Below are 27,204 nucleotides of genomic sequence, written 5' to 3' on the forward strand. Positions count from 1 at the left end.
AATTATCTACTTTGGGAAATACAAGGGAAGCATAACTGAGTAATTTCTTATCTTCTAGATGCTAGAATCTGGATCAGAGATAAGCACACTACTCTATAAAGGGCCAGCAAGTAAATATTTTCTGCTCTCTAGGCCATGTGGTCTCTGTTTCAACTACTCAATTCTGCTACAGTAGCAGGCAAGCAGCCATCTACAGTACGTAAATGAATGGGTGGAGCTGTGTTCCAATGAAACTTTACTTAGAAAACAGAGAGGAGACCGATTTGGCCCGTGGGCCACCACAGCTTGCTGGCCTCTGTTCCAGTGGAACACTTTCTGCTCACCAATGTTTTACCACTGCACCCCCAGCACCTGGCCAACGATAATAAATAACCTTTAGTGAGTACTCACTATGTGTCGGGCAATCACTTGAGAACTTCACATGCATCACTTTGGCTTGCTCTAACAACTTTAATAAGGTAGGTAATATAGTGATCTGATTTTATGATCTGAGGCACAGAAATGTTAAGTAACTTGCATAAGGTCACACAGCCAAACCAGGAGATAATCTCAGGCAACTAAAGAACCCATACTGACCACTGTTATACTGCCTCTGTATGTGCTTAATAAATATTTACTAAATTTATGAATGAATAATGCCAAATATTTCAAAGTGACTTAATTCTAGAATGTGATCCTATCATTAGGCACCCTTTTCTTAAACAGCATCTCACATTTTAAAAACAGCTTCCTTGCTCAAAAGAAAATTTCAAGGTAAATACTTGTGAAAATCTAACAGGAAGAAAAATAATATCACATCACCTATGATCTTCTCATCTCCTAAAATAAAATTTCTTCTCTGAAATAAAGTTTGAAAACTGTAAAAAGATTAATTTTGGTTTTAAAAATGTCACCTTTTGCATTTTTGAAGGTCATACCTAAAAGCAGATTTCTCCTGGTTTACTTTAAGATCGCAAATATCTTAAGCAGCCAAGCCAACGAAGACTATGCCGGTGAACTGCTCTGGTAAGTCAGAGCTGAGCACTAACAACAAATACACTACAATGCCTGTATCCTTCTGGAAACCAGTTTGCCACAGCAATCAAATCACAAATACATATAATCTGCATGGCGACCTTTATCAACACTCTTGCACCAAAAAGAATGTAAGAATCTTTGTGACAACCTTTAAATTAGATAGCACAGGACTTCAAAATCAATATTAATAATCAGAAGGAAAAGTTTTAAGCTGAATGTAAATATGAAGAAGACAGTAGCTTTATATAAGGAGTATGTTGAGACACTAAAAAAAAAAAAAAAAGACTATTACCAATGTAGCCAAAAATTTAGAATCTTCTACTATGAAATTACAGAACAGTTTTTGTATTATATTCAAGAACATTTACCGTATGTCTAAGCATACTATCTGCAGCTTACTTTTTAAATACTATTAATAAGCAAACTGAATTTTCTGCCTTCTGGAGTTACTTAGTTTTTGCCTTTTTTCACTTTACTTCAACAGAAATAATTTGCCATAAATCAAGGATGTTTCAAACAGTAAAATAATGTGAAACTTTTTTACTTTTAAAGCATCAGTTTTGCTATCCTTTATACTTTCTTTAATACAAAACAAAAACAAGCAACTTCTAAGAAAAGGGAGCATAACAATTATACACAATTTAAAATCTGAAGTATTATGCATATTCAACTAAAACCCCTGATTTCCTATTAGTCTTACAATGGATAGATTTCCTCATGTTTTCATTAATCTACTTATTTGCCACCTGTCTTTTACAAGTTTTGCTGTCATTTGCTCATTTAATTCTGCTCACTTTTGCAGAACTAACTTGTAGTCACCATCCTTTATCAACCTTTGTTAGCAGGTCTGATTTTTCAGTATGTCAACGCCCTTCATTTGGTTGGGGGCATCAAGCTTTTTCTCGCTTTGTCATTACCCCCGTACTATACTAAAAACTGACAGCTCTTTCTTCTAAGCAACTGTTACCTAGAGAACTGGATCATACTGGGACAGGCTTTATTCAAAGCAAAGCAGAAAACAATTAGCATTTCTACTACTAGAATAAATATCTGAGTACGAGGTTATTTCTAGTTAGTCCTATATATGTGATACAATGTGGCCTTCATTGTAAAAAATAAGGGTTTTTAGTTGAATATGTGTCCATTATACTTCGGATTTAAATTGTCACCATTTCCTCAGCTTCTACCTAGAAGGAGCAAAGAAATAATTTCCAGAGGCAACTACTCATAAAGGAGAATTACACAAAAATATTACTACCATGATGTAAGTACAATAATCATAACATCTGGTTATTTAACATGCAATTCATTATCTTAGTACCTAAACTATGTCCATTCTTGGTGTAGAAGCAGGTATTGTTGATAAGGTTAACACAACAGCCAATGACATCACCAGTCGTAAAAGTTGGTCCATAAGGTTGTCCCGTTCCAGAAGAACAAAATGAATGTCCATCATCACCATGATAACCATATGAATGTTTATCCCAGCCTAAAGAGAAAGTTCCAGTATATTTACAGTGAAAAGTAAGGTTACTCTATACTAGAGCTATTCACTAAGATTATAACAAGCTAAGCAAGAATAGTACAACAGATAGTACAAAGATAAAATTCCCAAAAGTACATTTAAATTCTCAACAATTACAGTACATAACTTCTATATAAAACACTGCTTACCACATTAAGGAAAATAAATCCACCACACGGAATGCTAAAATATATCTTAAACAGAGAGGACTCCTATCAGAAAATGCAAACAAACGTAGCAAGACACATTTTCCATGCATATTTCCTTTGGTAATAGACCAAAGGAATTTTGCTTTGATTTGGTTTAAGCACACACATACACACACAGATACACACACACACTTTAATATAACAAAAGATTTTTCTTTCAATTTTCAAAAAATTTCCTCCAAGGTTAATTTTTAACATTAGTAAATAGAATACCAGAAAATATAATCGAAGAATCACTTCCATATGATTAATGGTTTTAGGAAACAGTTCTCCTACCTCAGTTCACACCTTTCTTAGTTTACTTTTAATATCAGCCTACATTCCCAGAATATTAAAACAACTAAAAATGGTTTAAAACCTAGGAATGTGTTGGGTAGGAAACAGAACCAACCACATTAAAACATTTAAAGTAGTTGATATGACTATGTACTGGAAGTTAAAAATACCAACAAACAAAACAAAAACAAGCAAAACAAAACAAAACAAAACAATGCATGGTATACTTGTTATGTTTTGCTAAATAGCATAAAATTTATTAAAACCATTCAGCTCGACTTTGAACTCATAAGTGATTAAAAATATAGAAGATTAATGTACTTAACTATCTCCAAGTTATTACTTGACATTTTTAGCCAGAGTTAGCCATAAGACTGTACTGTAATTCAATTACAAGTGTACCTGGTAGTCTATTCATGTTCACACCTTGAGCAGAAAGACCAATTCCCATGTAACTGTTTAAAAAAAAAAAAGGAAGGAAGGAAGAAAAGCTGGTTATTATAGTTATATATGTATAAATTACCAAACACTCTCAAACATTATTGAACCAAGCCCAAGATGAAACTCACAGGGTAGCTACAAAAAAGTTACTAGAATTCATGAAATAGCAAAAAGGGCAATATTAAGCAACAATAAAATCCAGATTCACAGCAAATTCCTATAGCAATCATTCATAAATATACCCAAAGTATTATTAATACTTAAATACTCTAAAAACTATAAAAATCTTTCCAACGTATCTACACAAATATTTAGAATTAAGACTTCTAACAAAAAGTATAGAGGGACTTGTGGAAGAAAAACGAAATACTAAATAAGAAACAAATGTGTTTTCAAAAGGATACAGTAAAAATCTAGTTCCACACACATACACACACAAAGACATGGAGACATACTGAAAAGATATCCAATTCATATAAAAACATCTGAAATACTTAACAGAATTATACTAAAAAGTATATGCTATGGGGTATCTACATATTCGTTTTCCAAAAGTATTTTGGCAAATTGATAATATGGACTTAAATATGAGACTCAATTATTAATTTATGAAACACTAGAACAAAATTATCTCCACAAAAGAAATACAAGAGGAAAAGGTAATTATTAGGGTATGCAATTTATTTTAAAAGCTTATAAGATATTAATAAAAACTGATAAAGACAGTTCAAAAGGGGGAAAGCATAAAGAAATATATTTATAAGTATCGACGCAAAAAAAGAAAAACTAAATAAAAAAGCAAACTGAATCCATTTGTTAGAAGGCTAATTGTCGGTGATTGTATCATGATTTAAAATGGTATCTGACAAATTTCAGCTACCACTCCTAATAAAAACTCAAATAAAAATAAAAGGAAACTACTTAAATATAACACACCTTTTTCCAAATCTAATACAGCAAGCAAGGCATTCAACAGTGAGACACTGAAGTCATTTCCATTAAAATCAGGAACATAGAGATGCCAACAACTGTTAAACATTGTTTTGAAGGTTTTAGTTTAATAAAATAAGAAAATAGGAAGCTTAATAAGAGAACTAAATAACCAGTATAAATATTACAAGACATAAAATTATCTTAATTGTAGTTGCTCTGATTATATACATAGGAAACTATGGAACATACTAAAAGCTTTTAGAATTAACTAGTTATTTTGGAAAAATGACTGAATTTAAGAAAAACATTTTAGCTTCTTTTCTAGTAATAACCAGCTAGAGAAAGGAAGTGGAATATATAGACATATCAGTCATAATAACTACAGAAATTATAAAACAAGAGTAAAGAGCTCAAGTAAAGCTCCAGAATGATATCTTAAAAGTGGTAAATAAATGAGTATTTTAGGTATCTGGATAACTTGACAGCATAAAAATAGCAATCTTTCTAAAATGAATATATACATGTAATGAGATTCACGATATACTCCAAATGAATATTTAAAACTAGAGAAAGTGACTTTAAAAGTTCATATGTAAAAACAATTTTGATCAAGACAAAATTTTTTAAAAAAACTTAGTGTTTGTCCTACTAGATATTAAAACTCAGAAAATGGAATTCACAAGTGCAATATTACTAGTAAGAGTAAGAGTCAAGTGACACAAGAATAACAAAACATTAAGAAACAGCATTTTGGATGTCTAGTCAAGACTCTATAAGTTGGTATTTTGACTCAGCCCCTTTGTTCCAAGTACAGTATACAACGTAATTACTTATTTTTTTAAAAAGTAGTAAGTCACAAGATAATCTTTGAGAAGAAACACAAAACTGTGCTCTGGCCCTGTAAAGCTCTGCGTCCTTGAGCACCCATTAATGGGTAGGAGTTTCTCCTGAGGAAACAAAGACTAAAAAGGCTCCACAAGGGGATCATTAGCTATGCTCACTGCTTAAAGCCAACAACTGGAATAGGCTTCCCCTCCTGAAGGGGAAGAAAACACTGATACCACCTGCTGCCTTGGTTAAAATTCATTTGACATTGTTGCCTAGTTGAAGGGAAGGGGGAAGGAATAGCCTCTTAAGATCTGAACAAAGTTACTGAATGGATTTGTTATTGAATCTGCAATACTCCCAATACCACTTTGAAGAAAGAACCTGGAAACTCTAACGTACACCTGGTTTTAGATTGGGGACCCAGAAGTTAGAAAGCAACTATAAAGTATAATAAAGGGAATAAGTATAGAACTAGATAGATAAACAAAATGGAGAAAAATGTTAAACTTTCTAATTAAAATGAGGCCACAAAAACAAAATTCTAAAATATACCAAATATATATATAAGACCAACAAAATATACAACTGGAACATGAATTCATTCTAGATGACATCAAACAATGGAGAGTATGACAAAAAAGTTTTTTTAATACATTTAGGATTATGTGAAAGAAAAAAAGGAATCACCATCACTAAAATATACAGTGGAGCACCAATATTTACTGAGATAATTTAACTAGTGATTTTCCACAACTCAACTGAAAAATACGTTGGTAAGTTGAAAGTGCACACCACAAACAGAGAAAGATAAAAACACATCACAAACTATCAATGCAAACAAAATCCTAAAAGCTTCCAAAAAGAAAGGCAGATTACCTCAGAAGGAATGACGATTAAAATGACAGCTGACTTCTCCCCAGCAACAGGTGATGACTGTAAACAATGGCACGAAGTACTGAAAGTAAAGAACTGTCAACCTAGAACTTAATTCCCAGGTAAAGCATCATCCAAGAATGAGGGCAAAATAAGATATTTTATGGCATAAGAAAGCTAACACTTTACTATCCACAAGTGTTCACAAAAGAACTATTTGAGAATAGACTTTAGCAGGAAGACAAGTGAAAACAGAAGGAATGCATGGGACAAAGAAATGACAACTAGAAAAGAAAATGATGAAATGTAATTAAAATTAATTACTGAAAAAACGCTATTAAGAATTTAAAAAATCTATAATCCAGTTATAATGTGCTAGAATACAATTCAAAATTACTTGACATATAAAGATATAGTGAAACATGACCCATATTCCAGAGAAAAGACAAACAAGACAATGACCGGGAGAGCCTCAAGTCACTGGAATTAAAGCTGAAGTATTTAAGGCAGCTGCTGTTACTATGCTTAGGGATGTAAAGGGAAATATGCTTGTAATGAATGAAATAGGAAATTTCAACAAAGAAAAAGAAACAATAAAAAAATGAAATTCTGGGGCTTCCCTGGTGGCGCAGTGGTTGAGAGTCTGCCTGCCGATGCAGGGGACACGGGCTCGTGCCCCGGTCCGGGAAGATCCCACATGCCGCGGAGCGGCTGGGCCCGTGAGCCATGGCCGCTGAGCCTGCGCGTCCGGAGCCTGTGCTCCGCAACGGGAGAGGCCACAATAGTGAGAGGCCTGCGTATCACACACACACACACACACACACACACACAAAAGAAATTCTGGAGCTGAAATATATTTGAAATAAATATTTACTAATGTACCTAATGGCACACTGGAAATAGCAAAATGAGTAAGTAAACAATGACAGAACTGATCTGAAGAACAGAGAAAAAATACTGATGGAATAAAAAGAGAGTCCCTTGGGCAGTAGCAAAATGTCTAACATAAATGTAACCAAACTCCCACAAGGAGAAAGAGAATGGAACAAAAAAACTGAGAAAAATTCCCCAAATTGGGTAAAAGAAAAAAATTTACACATTTAAAAAGCATAGAAACCTCAGCAGGTTAAGTACAAAGAAAAGCACACATAGGCACACATCACAGCCAAAGAGCTAAAAACTAAGAATGAAGAGAAAATACTGAAAGCAGCCAGAAAAACATGATGCATTACTTTCAACAGGAGCGCTAAGCTGAACATCTCCTGACTTCTCAGAAGAAAATACGAAGAGGCCAGAAGATGGCTGAGCAAAACATTCACAAGAGCAGAAAAGGGGAAGGGGAACCCATGCCAACACAGGGTGTTATATTAAGGAAATATCCTTCAAGAATGAAAGCGAAATAAAAATATTTCTCAGATAAGAGAAAAAGAATGTGTTGCCAGTAGACCTGCACTAAGAAAAATACTAAAGTAAATCTGCCAAACTGAAAGGAATCAGATATATATATATAAAGGTATACCAGATATAACATATACAGGTACATCAGATAGATACCTCGATTTTCAGGAAGGAAAGAAGAGCATTGCAAATGGCACACACATGGGTACATAATAAAAGACTGTTTTCACTCTTGATTTCCTTAAAAACATGTATGACTCCTTAAAGCAAAAATAACATGTATTGCCCAGTTGATAAGATAAGTAGATGTAATACATATGGGTAACTACAGCAAAAAGTACAGGAAGAGGCAGTAAATGGACCTATACGGTTGCAAGTTTCTGTATTTTATGTGAAATAGTAAAACATTAATTCTTAGTAAGTTATGAAAATAGGGATATATACTAAAATCTTTAGAGTAGCCACTAAAAAACTACAGAGATATTAGTTAAAAAGCCAACAGGTAAATTAAGACAGAATTCTAGCAATATATCAAAATGATAATATATCAAGACCAGGTGGTGTTAATCCAGGAACACAACACTGGTTTAACATTCAAAACACCGATCAATATATTTTATCAAATTAGGAGAAAACTCTTATGATCATGTAATTAGCTGTAGAAAAACATTTGACAAAATTCAACACCTATTCACAATAAAAACTCTCAGCAAACCAGAAATACGAGGGAACTTCACCAACCTACATTTACAAAAAACCTACAGCTAGCATTCGTAATAGTGAAATATTGAAAGCTATTCCCGTGAGATCAAGAACAAGGTAAGAATGCCAGCTCTCACCATTTCTATTCAACACTGTACTGAAAACCCTAAGCATTTCAATAAGGCAATAAAGAGAAATAAAAGGCATAAATAAAAAAGGAAGAAATAACTTGTCCTATGTCACACAGCTAATAAGTGGCAGAACTTATTGGGCAAGTTACTCATCTGAACAATGTGCTGATAATAACGGAACCTACCTCACTGGCTTGTTGTGCGGGCTAAGTATATTTGCAAATGCAAGGAACTCAGAGATGTGCCAAATTTATAACAAGAACTGTGTTACTGTGACTGTTAGCATTTTATTCTCTGTGCCCAGTGGAGGCCTGGCACATAGAAGGTGCTCAATGCACAGTTTTGAAGGAATGTATAAATGAATGAATGATTAGTTTGATTTAAAAAAAAAATCTCACGAAGTAATGGTATGACATATTTTTAGAGTTTAACATAGCTTGCTTATTTATTTATTTATTGGGCTGCGTTGGGTCTTCATTGCTGTGCACGGGCTTTCTCTAACCATGGCAAGTGGGGGCTACTCTTCCTTGAGGTGCACGGGCTTCTCATTGCAGTGGCTTCTCTTATTGCGTAGCACGGGCCCTAGAGCACGTGGGTGTCAGTAGTTGCAGTGTGCGGGCTCAGTAGTTGTGGCTCACGAGCTCTAGAGCGCAGGCTCAGTTGTTGTGGCGCATGGGCTTAGTTGCTCCAAGGCATGTGGGATCTTCCTGGGCCAGGGATCGAACCCGTGTCCCCTGAATTGGCAGGCGGATTCTCAACCACCGCACCACCAGGGAAGTCCCAACACATCTTATTGTTAAAGCTGAATACAGACATATAAATATATTCATCTAATAAAAACATCCTATTTGGGGGAAAAAAAGGATGAAATAAATCTGACTTTACTTGTAGATAACATTAATTTAACAAGAGATAATCTTAAAGAAACATAAAATAATCAGAATAAGTGAACTTAATATGGCTGCAGGATATAAAGTTATTGTATAAAAAAATCTATTGTATTTGTATATACTGGCAGTAAACACTAAGAAGATAAAAGTTAAAAAACAATTATGTCTACAATAGCATTAGAAAGCATAAAACATTTTAAGAACTGAAAAAAAGGCATGAAGAATTTCTCTGCTGAAAATTACCAAACACTGACGGGGGGAATTAAAGAAGATGTAAATAAATGGAGAGATATATCACATTTATGGACTAGAAGACTCAATACTATTAAGGCTGCAATTCTCTCCAAATTGATCTCTAGAGTCAATGCAATCCATATTATACTCACGCTAGGAGGTTTTTGTAAAAACTGACAGGCTGATTCTAACGTTTATACAGAAATAAACAGGATCTAAAATATCCAAAGAAAGTTTGAAAAAGAATACAGATGTAGGACTTACACCATCTGACCTCAAGATTTACCATAAACCTGAGTAAGCAAGACAGTATGGTACCAGAATTAAGGATCAACAAATAAATCAATGGAATGGATTCAAAAAGAGCTCAAAAAGAGATCCACACTTATACAATCATTTAATACTTTACAAGGGTGCCAAAACAATCCAAAAGAGTAAGGAAAGTTTTTCTAACAAACAGTGATAGAACTGATACCCATTTGGAAAAGTAAACATTAATCTCTACCTCACACAATATATAAAACTCAACTGAAGACGGATCATAGTCCTAAACACGAAAGTTAAAACTATAAAGCTTCTAAAAAAAAAAACACGTGAAAATGTCTTAATGACTTTGGGATAAAGCAAATACCTATCAGGACACAGAAAGCAAGAACCATAAAATAACAAACTCATAAATCAGACATCAGCAAAATTAAAATCTTCTGCTCAAAAGACATAAGACTATCCAATTTTTATAAATGGACAAAAGATCTGAATAGACACTTCACAAAATAATACTGCAAATAACCAAGAAGCACATGAAACTGCTACACAGCACTAGTCAGTCACTAGAGAAACACAAATTAGAACCACACTGAGATACCACCATGCACCCAGCAGAACGGTTAAAATGTAAGACTGGCCACACCAGTACTGCCACAGATTTGGCACAGTGAGAGCTTTCATACACTGTTGGTGGGAATGTAAAACGGGACAACTCCTTTGGAACTATGGCTGGCAGTGTCTCAAAAGACCGAACATGTACTTATCCCAAGACCCAGCAATTCCACTCAAAAGATAAATGAAGGCACTACGTGCACCTAGAGACTTGTACAAATACGTTCATAAGAGCTCTTCACAATGGAGGAAAAACTGAAACAGTCTGGGTATCTATCAACAAATGAATGGATACACAGACTGTGGTATGTTCTACTCAGAAATAAAATGGAAAATGAATTACCGATATACACAACATGGATGATCCAAAAGATGTTTCCGTGAATCAAAGAAATCGTACTAAGATTTCTCATATGATTCTCTTTACAGACATACCTCATTTTATTGAGCTTCACAGATGCTGTGTTTGTTTACAAAGTGAAGGTCTGTGGCAGCCCTGCATCCAGCAAGTGTATCAGCACCAATTTTCCAACAGCACTTGCTCACTGCATGTCTCTGTCACATTTTGGTAATTCTTTATAATATTTCAAACTTTTTCTTTATTATTAGCATTTTTTAGTAGTAAAGTATTTAATGTAAATACTTTTTCTGACATAATGCTATTGCACAATTAACAGACTACAGAATAATGTAAACATAATTTATATGCACTGGGAAACCAAAAAATTCATGTGACTCACTTTCTTGTTGCATTTGATTTATTGTGGCGGTCTGAAACTGAACCTGCAATTTCTCCAAGGTATGCCTGTATATGAAGTTCCGAACGGACAAAATGAAAATAACAGTCACCTCTGAGAGGGTGAGGACAGGGCCTAACCGGGAAAGAGTATGAGGGAACACTTCTAAGGATGATGGTCCAGTTCTATGTTTTGATGGGAGCTTGCATTTCACAGGTGTATGCATCTGCAAAACTCATCAAATGGTACACTTCAGACTTCACTGTATGTTACTTTTATGATGATTAAAAAAAGAACAATAAGCAAGTATCAAATTCTACTTAGTGATATGCATGGTGTAGTAATTAGGAGTTAAGTCTACTTATTTTGAAATGCATCAAAAAATAAGATGGATCATTGGGTGGACAAAGTAATGGGCACATATGGGATAGAGCAATTACAGTCAGTTCTACCATAGCATGACATTTGAGTTCCTTAAAATCACTGCACTATACAACATGATGCAATAAAAACCACAGAGTTTATGGGGGAAGTGGGGTTAAGAGCAAAACAGTCATAAACTTCATTAGTAACATATTTTTAAAAATATAAGAATCCAAAAAAAAACACCAAAATTCAATAAAAATGGTTTTACACGTTGAATTGTCAAGAAATAGATAAATACTACAATAAATATGGTACCTTACACTGAAAAAGACCTGAAGTTTACTTGGGGAAGTAGGTGAAGCAGGGCTGCAGCTTGTGAGTTATTGTGAAGTGGTGGAAGGAGTTGACAGGGGAAATATGCAACACCAGATGTGGATGGGTGTGGCTCCCAACAAACAGTGAACCAAGAAAGCTGGTAGATGCTTGAGGTGTTGCATGACATATAAAAACACACTCAAATTCAGTAGCAGTGAGGGAGTGGAAAGAATTGACGGACAAGAAACTTACTGTGGTATTATGTGCAGTAAGTCCCCTACATATGAACCTTCAAGTTGCGAACTTTCAAAGATGCCAACGTGCGTTCGCATGTCCAGTCACATAAGTTAGTTCATGTGTCTGGTGTACGTTGTTATGTGAGTGCATCCTCTATGAGTGGTAGTGCTTTTGGTACTTTACTGTACAGTACTGTACAGAGTACAGGATCTTCATTTCAAGCCCAGGATGTCCACAAGCAAGCGTATAAGCAGCGGTGACGTAGCTGGTACTGCTAAGAAGTGCCAAGTGAGAACAATGGAAACAAAAGTGAAAACAATTGAGAGAGTGGAAAGAGGCGAAAAGATGGGAGACATCACTCGTTCTTATAACATGAATCGTCCGACCATCAGCACGATTCTGAAGAATAAGGACAAGATCATGGAACATGTGAAGTCTGCTGTGCCGATGGTGTCAACAATAATATCGAAGAAGTGTGGGAAAGTGATGGAGGAGATGGAGAAACTTGTGTGGATACAGGATCAGCATGTGTCAAGGTGCTCAGCTTAATGCTGATTCAAGAGAAAGCCAGAAGCCTTTATGAAGACTTGAAGAAGAAACACGGCAAAGAATCAGAGGGCACATCTTTTAATGCCAGCCATTGCTGGTTTCACTGGTTCAAGGCTAGAACCAACCTTCGCAATGTAAAAGTAAGTGGTGAGGCAGCAAGGGCAGATACGGTAGCTGCCCAGGAATTTCCTGAAACACTTCAAGAAATTATTGATGAAGGCTCATATTTACCCGAGCAGGTTTTTAATGTAAATGAGACAGGACTGTACTGGAAGAGGATGCCAGACTGAAGTTACATCAGTAAGGAGGAAGGAAAAGTTGATGCCAGGTTATATATAAAGCAGCAAAGGTTAGGCTAACTCAGCTGTTTGGTGGCAATGCTTCCGGTGATATGAAGCTGAAGCCTCTCTTGGTTTATCATTCAGAGAACCCAAGAGCCCTTAAACACATAGCCAAGGGCTCTCTCTTCCTGTTGTGTGGAAGAGTAACCCCAAAGCCTGTGTTACAAAGGCCATTTTCCAGGACTGGTTTTTCCACCACTTTAGCCCAGAGGTAGAGAAATACCGCTTGGAGAAGGACGTCCCATTAAACATTCTTTTGCTGCTCCACAGTGCTCCGGGCCACTCTCCCATTCATGGGACAACTTTCATCCCAATGTCAAAGTAGTGCATCTGCCACTGAATACTGTGTCCCTCATCCAACCTATGGACCAGGGAGTTATAGAGACTTTCAGGAAATATTATTTACGTCACACTTTTCATCAGACAGTAAAGGCAAGTGACGAATCAGGAACAACCCTGTGACAATTTTGGAAGGACTAGAACATCTACAAGGCCATAAAAAACACTGACTTTGCTTGGCGTGAGGTTATGGCCATCACCCTGAACGGGATTTGGAAGAACCTTTGCCAGCAGTGTGTTCACAATTTTCGTGGATTTGAGAAGGTGGATGAGGAGTCCAAAGAGGTCTCCAGCAAGAAGACCAAGTGGCCCTCAGCAAGAAGCTGGAGCTAGATCTGCAAGAGGACGACTTCACTGAACTCCTTGCTGTGCAACACAAGGAGCTGACTAATGAAGACCTGATGGAACTGGAGGCCCAGAGAAAGGACGAAGAGAGACAAGAGGAAGAAAAAGTAACTGAAAAACCGAAGAGATTCACGATGCAGGAAACGGCAAGGGGGTTTTCTTTATTTGAGGAGGCACTGTTAGTTTTTGAGGCACAGGACCCAAACACAGAACAGTACACGAAAGTACTGTTCACGAAGCAGCCGTTCAGAATGTAATCAAGTGCTACTGTGTCATCTATGATGAGAAAAAAAGAGCTACTACCTAGACATCACTGGATCGTTTTTTCAAAAGGGTAGATAAAATTGAATCCAGCAAGGAACCAGAACCTGTGCCATCGACGTCAGGAGTGAGTGAAATGGCAGCTTGCCCTCCGCCTCCTACTGCTGACGATCCTTCAGCTCTACCGTCTCCCACCTCCTCTCCCTCCTCCAGTCAGTAACTCTTCTTGCCTGTTCACTCGATGACAGCCCCTGTGTGCCAGCTGTTGTACTGTACTACTGTACTTTTCAAGGTACTGTACTGTAAGATTAAAAACGTTTTATTTTTTGTTTTTTATGTATTATTTGTGTGAAAAGTACTATAAACCTATTACAGTATGGTACTATATAGCCGACTGTGCTAGTTGGGTACCTAGGCTAACTTTGTTGGACTTATGAACAAACTGGACTTACAAATGCACTCTCGGAATGGAACTCATTCATATGTAGAGGACTTCTTGTGTTTAAAAAGGGAAATGGACATGAAGTTTTTTTAGATCAATATATCAATACAAATAATTTCAAATTATACATTATTAGCATTGTTAATAATAGTGTGCCAAATATCAAAGAACAGAGACTAAGAGGACTAGTTTAGTTTAATTCCTATTATACATAGATTTAAGTTTACTAACTTATTATTCGTCCTACCTGTTCTCTCGCTTTGTCCTTTTCTGTGCTCTTTGTATTTTATGACCTTTGTTAGCTTTTTGCTATATATTTTGGCATTGCATTAATGAGTACCACATAAGTTTAAAAAACTGCACCTTTAATATGTCATATTCTTGATTGAATTAGTATATTTATCAAATGCTGGCAATGCAACACACAACTTTTAAAAACCTTTTTACCTCTTCCCACATGTTCTGATACTGTGGTCATGTTTTGCTTCATTATATGTCACAAACTCCACAAAAGCAAGTTACTATTATTGCTTTATATAACTAATGCTATGTAACCCAGATAGATCAACAACAGACTTCTCATGAGAAACCATGGAAGCCTGAATGCAGTGGGATAATATACTGCAACTGCTGAAAGAAAAAAAAACTATAAACCAAGAATTCTATATCCACTAAAACTATATTTCAAAAGAGAAATTAAGACGCTCCTAAATAACAAAAACAGAGAATCTGTCACTAGCAGACCTGTGCTATAAGAAATAAGGTGGGAAAAAAAAGAAATAAGGTGGAAAAGAAACTAGTCAGTTACTCAAATGTATACAAAGAAATAAAGAACATCAGTAAAGATAACTGCACAGGTAAGCATAAAAGGCAGTGTAAGTGTATTTTTCTTTGTAACTCTTTTCTTCTCCTATCTAACTTAAAAGACATAAAGCAATAATTATAACTCTCTCGGCCTAAACTGTATAAAGGTATAATTTATGACAATAATAGCAAAAAGAAGAGAGGAGACAATGAAAATATTATGAAGCTAGGTTTAACACACTGTTGGAATTAAGTTGATATTAATCCAATTTATATTGTTTTGAGTTAGGATATTATATGAGTAATCCTCCAGAGCAACCATTAAGAAAATAACTCAAAAACTACAGAAAAGAAACCACAATAAAATTATTAAAAGGTACACTAAAAAGTCTACTTCAAACAAAAGAAAGCAACAGAAAAACAAAAAGACATGAGACCAAAATAGCAGACATAAGTCCTCCCTTATCAGTAATTGCAATAACTGCAAATGGATAAAATCATTCAAAGGCAGAGACTCACAGAACACATTTTTCTTTTTTTAAAGATCCAAAGAGATGTTGTCTACAGAGACATTTCAGATCTGAACACACAAATAGGTTGAAATTAAAAGGAAGGAAAAAGAAATACTATGCAAACAGTAATCAAATGAGAGCTGAAATAGTTATACTTGCATCAGACAAAATAGACTTTAAGACAAAATTTGTTACTAGAAACAAAACAATATATTTATTATGATAAAAAGGGTCAATACATCAAGAAGACATAAAAATTATATACAAATATGAACCTAACAACAGAGCCCTAAAATATTTAAAGCAAAAACCCACAGAATTAGGGAGAAATACACAATTCATGATAATGGTTGGAGACTTCAATAACCTACTTTCAATAATGGATGCAACAACTGATAGAAAATCAACAAGAAATGTAAAACTTGAATATAACTATAAATCAACCAGAACCAACAGTCGTTTACACAACACTCCACCAACCATGGTAGAATACACATGCTCCTCAAGTGCACACAGATTTTCCAAGACATATTAGGCCATAAAACAAGCCTCAATAAATTAAAAAAAAATTGAAACCATACATGGTATACTCTCCAACTACAAGAAAATCAAGTTAGAAATCACAAACAGAAGGAAATTTGGAATGTACAATATATGGATACTAAACATGCTCCTAAAAATCCAATACAAAAAAAGAAATAATAGGGGAAATTTTTAAACACTTAAAAATGAATGAGAATGAAAACACAATACACCAAAACTTATAAGATGCAGCTAAAGTAGTTCTTAGAGGGAAGTTTATAGCTGCAATTGCCTAAAATAAAAAAGAAAGATCTCTAATGAATAATCCAACTCTCAACCTCAAGAAACTAGAAAAAGAACAACAAACTATTAAACCCAAAGCAAGCAACAGGAAGGAAATAATAAAGATTAGAGCAGAAATAAAAGAGACCAGAAAAAAAACAGAATCAATCAGCCAAAAAATTGGTTCCACTAAGCAAGAAAAAAAGACTCCAATTATCAGAAATCAGAAATGAAAGAAAAAATATTAACACCAAACTAAAAAAGATTAAAAAATTAAAAGGATTATAAGAAAATACTATGAACTATATAGCAACAAATTAAACAACCTACTTAAAAATGAACAAATTCCTAGAAAGTCATAAACTACCAAAACTGATAAGCAATCTTAAAACTTCCCGCAAGGAAAAGCCCATGCTCAGATGGCTTCCCTGATGAATTCTACGAAACATATAGAGGAAAATGACCACCAATCCTTCTCAGACTCTTCTTCCCCCCGAAGTTAGAACACTTCCTAACTAATACTACAAGGCCAGTGTTACCCTGCTGCCAAAATCAGATAAAGATATCACAAGAAAACAACAGAAAAATATCCTTTATGGACAAGGACACACAAATCCTCAACAAATTACTAGTAAATGAAGCCCAGTAACACACAAAAAGGATTATACATCATGACCACGGAGGACTTATGCCAGGAATAAAGGCTGGTTTAGAAACAAAATCAATGTAATATTAATATAATTAATATAATATTAATATAATAAAGGATAAAAGCCACAAGATCATCTCAACAGACACAGAAAAAGAATTAGGCAAAATTCATCACCTTTCTTGATAAAGACACTCAACTAATTAGAAATAAAAGGGAAACTCCCAACCTGATAAAGGGCACCTATGAAAAAACATCTGTAGCTAACATCAGACTTAATGGTAAGAGACTGCTTTTCCCTTAAAATCATGAACAAGAAAAAGATACCCTCTTTTACCACTTCTATTCAACATGGTACTGGAGGTTCCAGCTTGGGCAGTAAGGCATGAAAAATAAAAGATACCAACTTGTTAAGGAAGGAGTAAACATCCTCTATTCACATACAACATAAATTTGTACATAAAAAATCCAAAAGAATCCTTGCCAAAATACTATTAAAATTAATAAACAAAATCAGCATGACTGCAGGATACAAGTTCAATATGAAAATCCAATTTTATTTCTACACACGAGCAATGAACAATTTAAAAATAAATTTAAGAAAACAATTCCATTTACAACAGAATCAAAAAGAATAAAATATCTACAAATAAACTTAACAGGACAGTACAAGACTTGAACACGAAAAACTACAAAACACTGTTGAAAGAAATTAAAGAACACCTAAATAAGTGGAAAGGCTACCACGTTTATGGATTGGAAGAATTAATACTGGTAAGAGAGCAATATATAGAAATTAAAAAAAAGATAGCAATATTCCCCTAACTAATCTAGAGATTCAAGGCAATCTCTATCAAAAGTCGAACTTGCTTTTCTGCAGGAAGTGACAAACTGATCCTGAAACTCGTATGGAAATGTAATAGGGCCCAGGAGAGCCAAAGCAATCTTGAAAAAGAACAAAATTGGAGGACTCACAGTTCCCAATTTTAAAACTCACTGTAAAGTTACAGTAATCAAGAGAGTACATTACTGGCTTAAGAATAGACATAAATATTAATGCAATAAAATTTAGAATCTAGAAATTAACCCTTACATTTATGATCAGTTGATTTTGACAAGCTGGACAAGACAATTCAAAGGAGGAGAAAATAGTTTTTACAACAAACTGTGCTGGGACAACTGGATATATCTATGCAAACCAAGGAAAGTGAATCAATACCTCACATCATATACAAAAATTAATTTAAAAATGGAATCAGAAACTAAGAGGGAGTGCTAAAACCACATACTCTTAGACAAAAACACTGGAGTAAATCTTCATGACCCTGGATCAGGCAATGGTTTCTTAGATATGACAGCAAAAGCACAAGCAATGAAAGAAAAATAAACTAGACTTCATAAAAATTTAAAACTTTTGTGCTTCAAAGGATACTGTCAAGGAAATTAAAAGACAAACCACAGAATAGGAGAAAATATATACAAATCTACATAGGTGATATGTGATTTCTATCCGGAACATATATACAATTCTTAGAACTCAACAATAAAAAGAAAACCCAACTAAAAAAATGGGCAAAGGATCTGAATAGACATTTCTCCAAAAAAGATATACAAATGACCAATAAGCACATGAAAAGATGCTCAATATCATTAGTCAGTAGAAAATGCAAATCAAAACCACTATCACTTCACACAAATTAGGATGGCTAAAATCAAGAAGACGTGTTGGCAAGGATGTGGAGAACTTAGAACTTTCATAGTTGGTGGCAATGTAAAATAGTGCACTCACTTTGGAAAACAGTTTAGCAGTTCCTTGAAATGGTAATCACAGTTTCCTTATGAACCATTAATTCAACTCCTAGGTATCTATTCAGGAGAAATGAAAACATATCCACTCATAAAAATGTTACACAAATGTTCCTAACAGCATTCTTCCTAATAGCCAAAAAAGTGTTTCTACCTACTAATGAATGGATAAACAAATGTAATATCTTTACAATGGAATATTATTTGACCTCAAAAAGAAATGTGAGTACTGATAAATGCTACAGCATGAGGAACCTTGAAAACACTACACTAAGACAAACCAGAAACAAAAGATCACACATTATATGATTCCATTTACATAAAATGTGCAGTATAGGCAAATCCAAAAAAACAAAATAGTTAAGTGGTTGCCTAGGACTGGGAAGAGTGGCTGCTAATAGATATAATAGGATTTCTTTTTCAGGTGATACGAATGTTCTGAAGTTAGACAGCGGTAAGGGTTGCACAATTCTGTAAATATACTAGAAACTACCAAACCATGCTTTTAAGGGTAAATTTTGATGGGTATATGAATTATGTCTCCATAAAACTCTCATTAAAACATAAACAAGAGGACTTCTGGCTTCAACTCTGATATGTAAAGAGACTGAAATTTATCACTCCCTCACAACCGGAAAAAAAAGGTGATCAAATTGAAAAGCAACCACCCCTCTTAGATTCGTCAGAAAACTGAGTTCACAGGGCAAAGTGCCTCCAGGAAAATTGAAGAGACAAGTGAACACAGAGAATGAGAGCTTACCAGGAGTAGGAGTCTCTGGAGACTTTAACTGGTAGAAATACTTTAAAGGTGAATGACTTGCTGGAGGCTGAGTGTGAACTAGCTTGAGCTTTAAACCTCTTAGGGTCCTGCTCTTAGAGAACCTTCCATATGCTCATGAGTTTTACCTTCAGGAGCTCCACCATGTTATCATTAAACAAACAAAGAAAACCCTTCCAGTTTTGTGCTGGGGAGAGGAAAAGTAACCATTCTGAGATATGCCCAGAGCAATCTGGTCTCTTTAACAAAGACCTGCCTTCAAGGGTAACTACTTTCCAGAGCCTTTTTGACCTAAAGGGAGGGTAATTAGACAACTCCAGTACCAGCTAGCCTTCCCAATTGAAGTAAGGGGAGAAGGAAAAAAGGGTAAAACTCTTCCAAGTAAGGGGAGAAGGAAAAAAGGATCACAGCCCAGGAACTCTGGTCAACTACAACTGGTTTTTTTTTTGTTTGTTCGTTTTTTTGGCGGTACGCGGGCCTCTCACTGTTGTGGCCTCTCCCGTTTACGAGCACAGGCTCCAGACGCGCAGGCTCAGCGGCCATGGCTCACGGGCCCAGCCGCTCCACGGCATGTGGGATCCTCCCAGACTGGGGCACGAACCCGTGTCCCCTGCATCGGCAGGCGGACTCTCAACCACTGCGCCACCAGGGAAGGCCACAACTGGTATTTAATCATAAGTTACAGAACACTTCCCTTTCCAGTACCTAGCACCACATCAACAAGGCTCCAGTATAAAAACAAATTACAAGTGAGACAGCTGAAAGACAGACTCTATTTAAGGAGTTTCTAGGGAAACCCCAAACAGCAGGGAAAACAAAAGCAAGGAAACTAGAGGTAAATTAAGCTTCTGACACCTACAAATAATACAAACAAATTGGCAAACGTTAAACACAGCCTAACTCTTAGCCAGATAATTATAAAACCTCACACTGAAGACCTATTTACCTGAGTTCCTGCTATCCAATAAATCATGTAGTTTTCAACAACAAAAAAATTCACTACATGCTAAAAAGAAAAATTACATTCTGAAGAGACAGAGCAAGCATCACAACTAAACCAGATATGGCAGAATTTTGGAGTTATCAAACTGAAAATTTAAGATAACTGTGATTAACCTGCTATGGACTACAAAAAAGAATCAAAACAAATGCTAGAAATCAAAAACACTAACACAAATGAAGAATGCTTTCAACAGGCTCATCGTTAGACTAAACACAACCGAGGAAACAATCTGTGAGCTTGAAGGTATGTCAATAGACACTTCCCAAACTTACATGGCAAGAGAAAAAAGGAATGAAAAAACCAGAGAAGAATATACAAGAACTGAGGGACAACAATAAAAGGTACAACACGTAATGAGGATACGGCAAGGAGAAGTGAGAAACTTAAGTATTTTAAGTAATACTGGCCGAGAATTTTTTCCAACCCAAAATTCCAGAAAGCTCAGAGAACACCAATAGGACAAATACCCAACATCAATACCTAATTTATCATATTCAAATTGCAGAAAGTCAAAAAGAAAATATTAAAATAAGCTAAAGAACCAAAAAAAACAAAAACAGAAAACCAAAACTCAAACCAAACACCTTACCTATACGAAAGAAAAATAAGAATTACATCAGACTTCAGAAACCATACAAGCAAGAAGAGACTGGAGTGAAATATTTGAGTGTGAAAGAAAAAAAATCTACCAACCAGAATTTGATATCCAGTGAAATTTATCCTTCAAAAAAGGACAACCAGACTTCATCAGACAAAAACTGAGACTATTTATTGCCACAGACCTGTCTTGCAAGAAGTTCTTCAGAAAGAAGGAAATATAGGTAAGAAACTCAGATTTACATAAAGAAAGAAAGAGAGTCAGGATAAATGAAGATAAAATATTTTATTTTTCTGATTTTGAATTGATCTTGGATAACTGTTCAAAATAATAACAGCAACAATGAATTATGTAACTACATTTTATAGATAAGTGAAAGGAGTGACAGCAATATTATAAGGGACAGGAGGGAGGAATTGGTTATAATCTGTTACAAAGCACCTGCATTACCTGTAAAGTGGTAAAGTGTTACTTGAAAATGGACTTTTATTAGCTGAAAATGTCTACTGCAAACTCTACCAATAAAATTTTTAAAAGAAGTGTAATTGATATCTTAAGATAGAAGAGAAAATGCAATCATAAAAAAATGCTCAATTAAAACCAAATGGGTGGCTTCCCTGGTGGCGCAGTGGTTGAGAGTCCGCCTGCCGATGCAGGGGACATGGGTTCGTGCTCCGGCCCGGGAAGATCCCACATGCTGCGGAGTGGCTGGGCCCGTGAGCCATGGACGCTGAGCCTGCGCGTCTGGAACCTGTGCTCCACAACGGGAGAGGCCGCAGCAGTGAGAGGCCCGCGTACCGCAAACAAAACAAAAAAAAAAACAAATGGGGGAGAGATTTTTAAGAAAGCAACAAGGAACAAACGCAATGAATAGAAAAGTTATAATCAAGGTTGATATCACCCCAACTATAACAATACTCACTTTCAATGTGAAAGGTCTAAATACACCAATTAAAAGAAACTGACAGACTGAATAAGAAAACAAGGCCCATGTATCTGCTGTCTACAAGAAACCCACTTTAAATATAAAGACACAGGTAGATTAAAAGGAAAGGATGGAGAAAGGTATACCATGCTAATACTAATCAAAAGAAAGCTGGACTAGCTATATTAGTTCCAAACAAAGCAAATTTCAGAACAAGGAAAATTATCAGGGGTAAAGAGGAGTACTATGTAAAGTGTCAACTCTTGAAGAAGGCATAACAATTCTTAATGTTTATGCACCTAATAACAAAGTATCAAAAGATATGAGGCAAAAACTGACAGAACTGCAAAGAAAAACAGTTAAATCCGCTCGTATAACTGAAGACATCTACAAACCTGCATCAGTAACTGGCAGACACAGCAGGTAGAAAACCAGTAAGGATACAGTCAAAGTCAACAGCATCATCAATCAACTGGATTTCACCGACATTTACATCCAATAACATAAGAATACACGTTCTTCTCAAGTTCACAGAAACATTCACCAAGAAAGGCCAGATTCTGTGTTAAGACATACCTTAACACATTTTAAAAACTGAAATAATACAACGTACACTCTCAGACCACAATAAAATTAAACTAGAAACCAATAAAAGTTGAAAAATCTCAAATATTTAGAGATTAAACATTACACTTCTAAATAACAAATGGGTCACAGAAGAAGATTCTCAGGAGAAATTTTAAAGTTATTTTGGATTAAATGAAAATGAAAACATAACTTATCAAAATTTGTGGGATGCAGCTTTAAAAAAAGGTACTTAGAGGAAAATTTATAGCACTGATTATAATAATCTAAAATCAATAATTTAAGCTTCTACCTTAGGAAACCAGTAATTAAGAAAAATATTAATTTTTCTTAATATTTTAGATTTTAGGAAGAAAAGAAATAATAAGAATCAGAGCAGAAATCAATGAAATTGAAAATAGGAAAACCGAGAAAATCAACAAAACTAAAAGCTTGTTCTTTATATATTGCTAGTCATCAGGGAAATGCAAATCAAAACCACAATGAGATATCACCTCACACCTGTCAGAATGGCTATCATCAAACAGACCACAAATAACAAATGCTGGCAAAGATGTGGGCAAAAGGGAACCTTTATACACTGTTCATGGGAATGTAATTTGGGGTAGCCAATTAAAAAACAGTTCTAAAAATAGAACTACCATATGATCCAGCAATTCCACTCCTGAAGAAAATGAAAACACTAATTTGAAAAGATACATGTACCTCAGTGTTCATAGTCACATTATTTCCAATAGTCAACATATGGAAGCAACTTAAGTGTCCATCAACAGATAAATGGATAAAGAAGGTGTGATACACACACACACACACACACACACTCTCTCTCTCTCTCTCTCTCTCTCTCTCTCTCTCTCTCTCTCTCTCTCTCACACACACACACACACACACACACACACACACACACACACAGGAGTGCTATGCAGCCATAAAAAAGAATTCTGCCATTTGCAACAACATGGATGGACCTGAAGAGTATTAAGCTTAGTGAAATAAGTCAGACAGAGAAAGGCAAATACTGTATGTTACCACTTATATGAGGAATCTAAAAAATAAAACGAATGAATATAACAGAACAGAAACAGACTCACAGACACAGAGAACAAACTAGTGTTTACCAGTGGAGAGAGATGGGAGAGGGGCAAGGTAGGGGTAGGGGATTAAGAGGTATAACCTACTATGTATAAAATACATATTTTATACATATACTATGGATAAAATAAATAAGCTATGTGGATATATTGTACGGCACAGGAAATATAGCCAGTATTTTATAATAACTTTAAATGGGGTATAATCCATAAAAATATTCAATCACTATGTTGTACACCTGAAACTAACATAATATTGTGAAGCAACTATACTTCAATCAACCAATGAAAGGAGGACAGAATGATTCTTCCCACCAAAAGAAACCTAAAAGCTGGTTCTCTGAAAAGCTCAATAAAATTAATAAACCTCTAGCCAAACTAACAAATTATTAATATCAGAACTGAAAGAAATCAGCAATTACTGTTGTCAGTAATAATATCACTAGTGATCTCATGGACATTAAAAGGAAAAAAATTTAATAATAACTTAATAATATAGATAAAATGGACCAATTCATAATAATTTAGATAATAATTTAATAATTTTGATTAAATGGACCAATTCCTTAAAAGACATAATCTACCAAGACTAACAACAGAAGAAACAGATAATCTGAATATGCTTCTATATTAAAGAAACGATTAAAGAAATTCAATCAATAATTAACAACCTTCCAAAAAGGAAAACACTACACTCAAGTAGTTTAATTGTTGAATCCTACAAAACATTTAAGGAAGAAATGATACAACTGTCTACAAATCCCTTCCAGAAAATACAAGCAGAGGGAAGACTTCCTAAGTCATTTTTTGAGGCCAGCATTACCTTAATATGAAAACCAGATAAAGAGATTACAAGAAAGGAAAAGCACAGACCTATTTCTCAGGAACATAGATGTAAAAAATCCACAACAAACTATCAGCATATGAATCCAACAATGTATACAAAAGAATTAAACACTACAACCAAGTGCAGTTTATTCCAGGTATGCAAAGCTGGTTCAGCCTTTGAAAATTAATATAATCTTTCATCAATAATTTAGAAGAAAAATCATATGATCATAATAGAAGAGCACTTGACAAAATGTAACACACTCATTCATGATTAAAACTCTCAGTAAAACAAGAATATAGGTAAACTACACAAAAACCTGTTTGCAAATACTTATTACACCTATACTCATAACTGACATAACCTGGAAACAACCCAAAGTCCTTCAACTGGTAAAGGGATGATGAAACGTGGTACCTCTTGACAATGGACGACTACTCAGTAATTAAAAGCACTGAACTATTGGTTCAAGTTTAATAGTTTAATGAACTATTGGTTCATTAAAACCAGCATGGTTTTAATCTTGAATGTGCTATGTGGTCACTATAAATGCTGTTATAAAAATAGTATTAAATAAAATGTAAAGACATTAAACAATAATGGGGGAAGTATGTTATAAACAGCTTGTATTGTGTGCAAAGAAACAATGCTTTCCAAAAGGGTAAATATGGGGTAGATATGGCCCTTTCGAGTGAAGTAATTCAATGTCAAAAAGACTGGTGAAAAGACATTTCTGTCCTATAGGATTGGAATTAGATTTTAATTTACAAAGTAATTTATTGAATCAGTGTGTTATTTGAAACTCAAAAGCAATTTTACAAACATAATTTCTTAACACAAGTGTTTAGGAATTTCAGAAATAAAGAAAGTTTCAAATTATATGAATCTGAATAACTTAGCTGCTCAGTAAGCATTCCTCTAATGGGCCTAACGGTCATCTACCAAATTTCTTGCTTGATGTTTAATTTTTACATTTCAAATTCTGAATAGTATTTTCACGTTACTCAAGGTACAAGAGGGATCTTTTTGTCTTACAGGATTTTAAAATTACTTAATACCTTTTGAAATAAAATATTTTATTTCTGTCAAATGGCATCATAAATATAATGAAATAAGGCTCCAAATAAGAGCACCAAAAGATAAGTACTGCTGCAAGATTCACTGCTGTATGTATATCTAGGTATATTTCTACATAGAAACTCAGGGACACTTATCTGCAACTCACAAGCTATCAATCTTAAACATTTCAAAAAGATATGAACATACATCTATCTCTTCTTTATGAAGAAAAAGAAGAAACGTATGTCTACTCCCAACCATTAAAAGTGAACTGCTGACATATATCCAACTGGTGATTCATACAGTAGTGCTATAAAATTAAATCAAAATCATTTCATCAAAAGTTGCAGATAGGGCTTCCCTGGTGGCGCAGTGGTTAAGAGTCCGCCTGCCGATGCAGGGGACACGGGTTCGTGCCCCGGTCCGGGAGGATCCCACATGCCGCAGAGTGGCTGGGCCCGTGAGCCATGGCCGCTGAGCCTGCACGTCTGGAGCCTGTGCTCCGCCACGGGAGAGGCCACAGCAGTGAGAGCCCCGCGTACCGCAAAAAAAGAAAAAAAAAAGTTGCAGATGCTCCTGTGAAAATACATTAATCAAATTTTTAAAAGATGCATATTTCAGGGGTAAAAGAAAAAAAAGCAATCAAGAACCAAAAGGTTTAAAAAGTATGAAAAAGCAAACAAACAAAAAGAAAGCAATTGTCTAGAAAGCTAAGATTATGAATATATCAGATATTGTATGACAGAGTAAACAGGTAAACTTCACTGGGCGGCTGCACTAGTCATGTTTCTTATCTCCCGTAACTTATGTGAAGTTTTGACATCTTAAAGAGCTTGCTGGTCAGAGACTGCTCCTTCCCCATCTCTGACCAGCCCCTTCCAAGGCAAGCCTTTTCTTAAGAGATAACAAAGGGCCTGGCCAGGAATATGCCTCTCATATACAAACCAACTGATTCTGAGTCTATAGCCCCCATCATCTCCTTATTTTACTCTCACACGCAAGCCAATTTTTCCTGCCCTAAATCATCTCAGGTCAAGTCCCAAACAACTAGAGATCAGCCCTATAGCGCAAGGCCCGCCAATATTATTCAAACCAGCCAATCCTAAACTGTTTACCCTGGTTCGGCCTTGCCTTCCCCCACTATCTTCTGCCACCTGACTGAAACCTGGTGCTCCTCCTGTGACCCTGCATGGCATGCGTAACTCCCCTCTGGGTGCTGTGAGTATAATAAACTTCCTGCCAAGCCTCTGCTGTCCCAACAACTTTACCATACCATATCCAACATGCACATTCTTAGATATGCACTATTAATATACAAAAAAAAATTCAAGAATATGCATATCTAAAATACTACAAATTAAGTAGTAATCTCTAAATGATATCTGAGCCAACAGAATTGAGGTAAAAATTTTACAACTGAAATTAGAGAAAACAGAAATTCTTTTTCTCAGTATTACTATTCAAACCTAGAGCATTTGTCTGTGGTAAAAAAA

At 35.2% G+C, this 27,204-nt stretch overlaps 1 protein-coding gene across 5 annotated transcripts in view; it reads right to left on the reverse strand.

Annotated features, from left to right (window-relative positions):
- Positions 1 to 27,204, reverse strand: part of RANBP9 (RAN binding protein 9) — a 160,199-nt gene that overhangs the window by 33,053 nt on the left and 99,942 nt on the right. For all 5 annotated transcript variants that reach the window (XM_079933669.1, XM_079933668.1, XM_079933667.1 and 2 more), the window contains 2 exons: positions 3,430 to 3,482; positions 2,339 to 2,506 (listed from right to left, as the gene is read on the reverse strand). In XM_079933669.1, coding sequence (XP_079789795.1) covers positions 2,339 to 2,506; positions 3,430 to 3,482 — 221 coding nt within the window. The remainder of the gene's footprint in view (positions 1 to 2,338; positions 2,507 to 3,429; positions 3,483 to 27,204) is intronic.

Source organism: Stenella coeruleoalba (genome assembly GCF_951394435.1).
Source record: "Stenella coeruleoalba genome assembly, chromosome: 10".
NCBI lineage: Eukaryota > Metazoa > Chordata > Mammalia > Artiodactyla > Delphinidae > Stenella > Stenella coeruleoalba.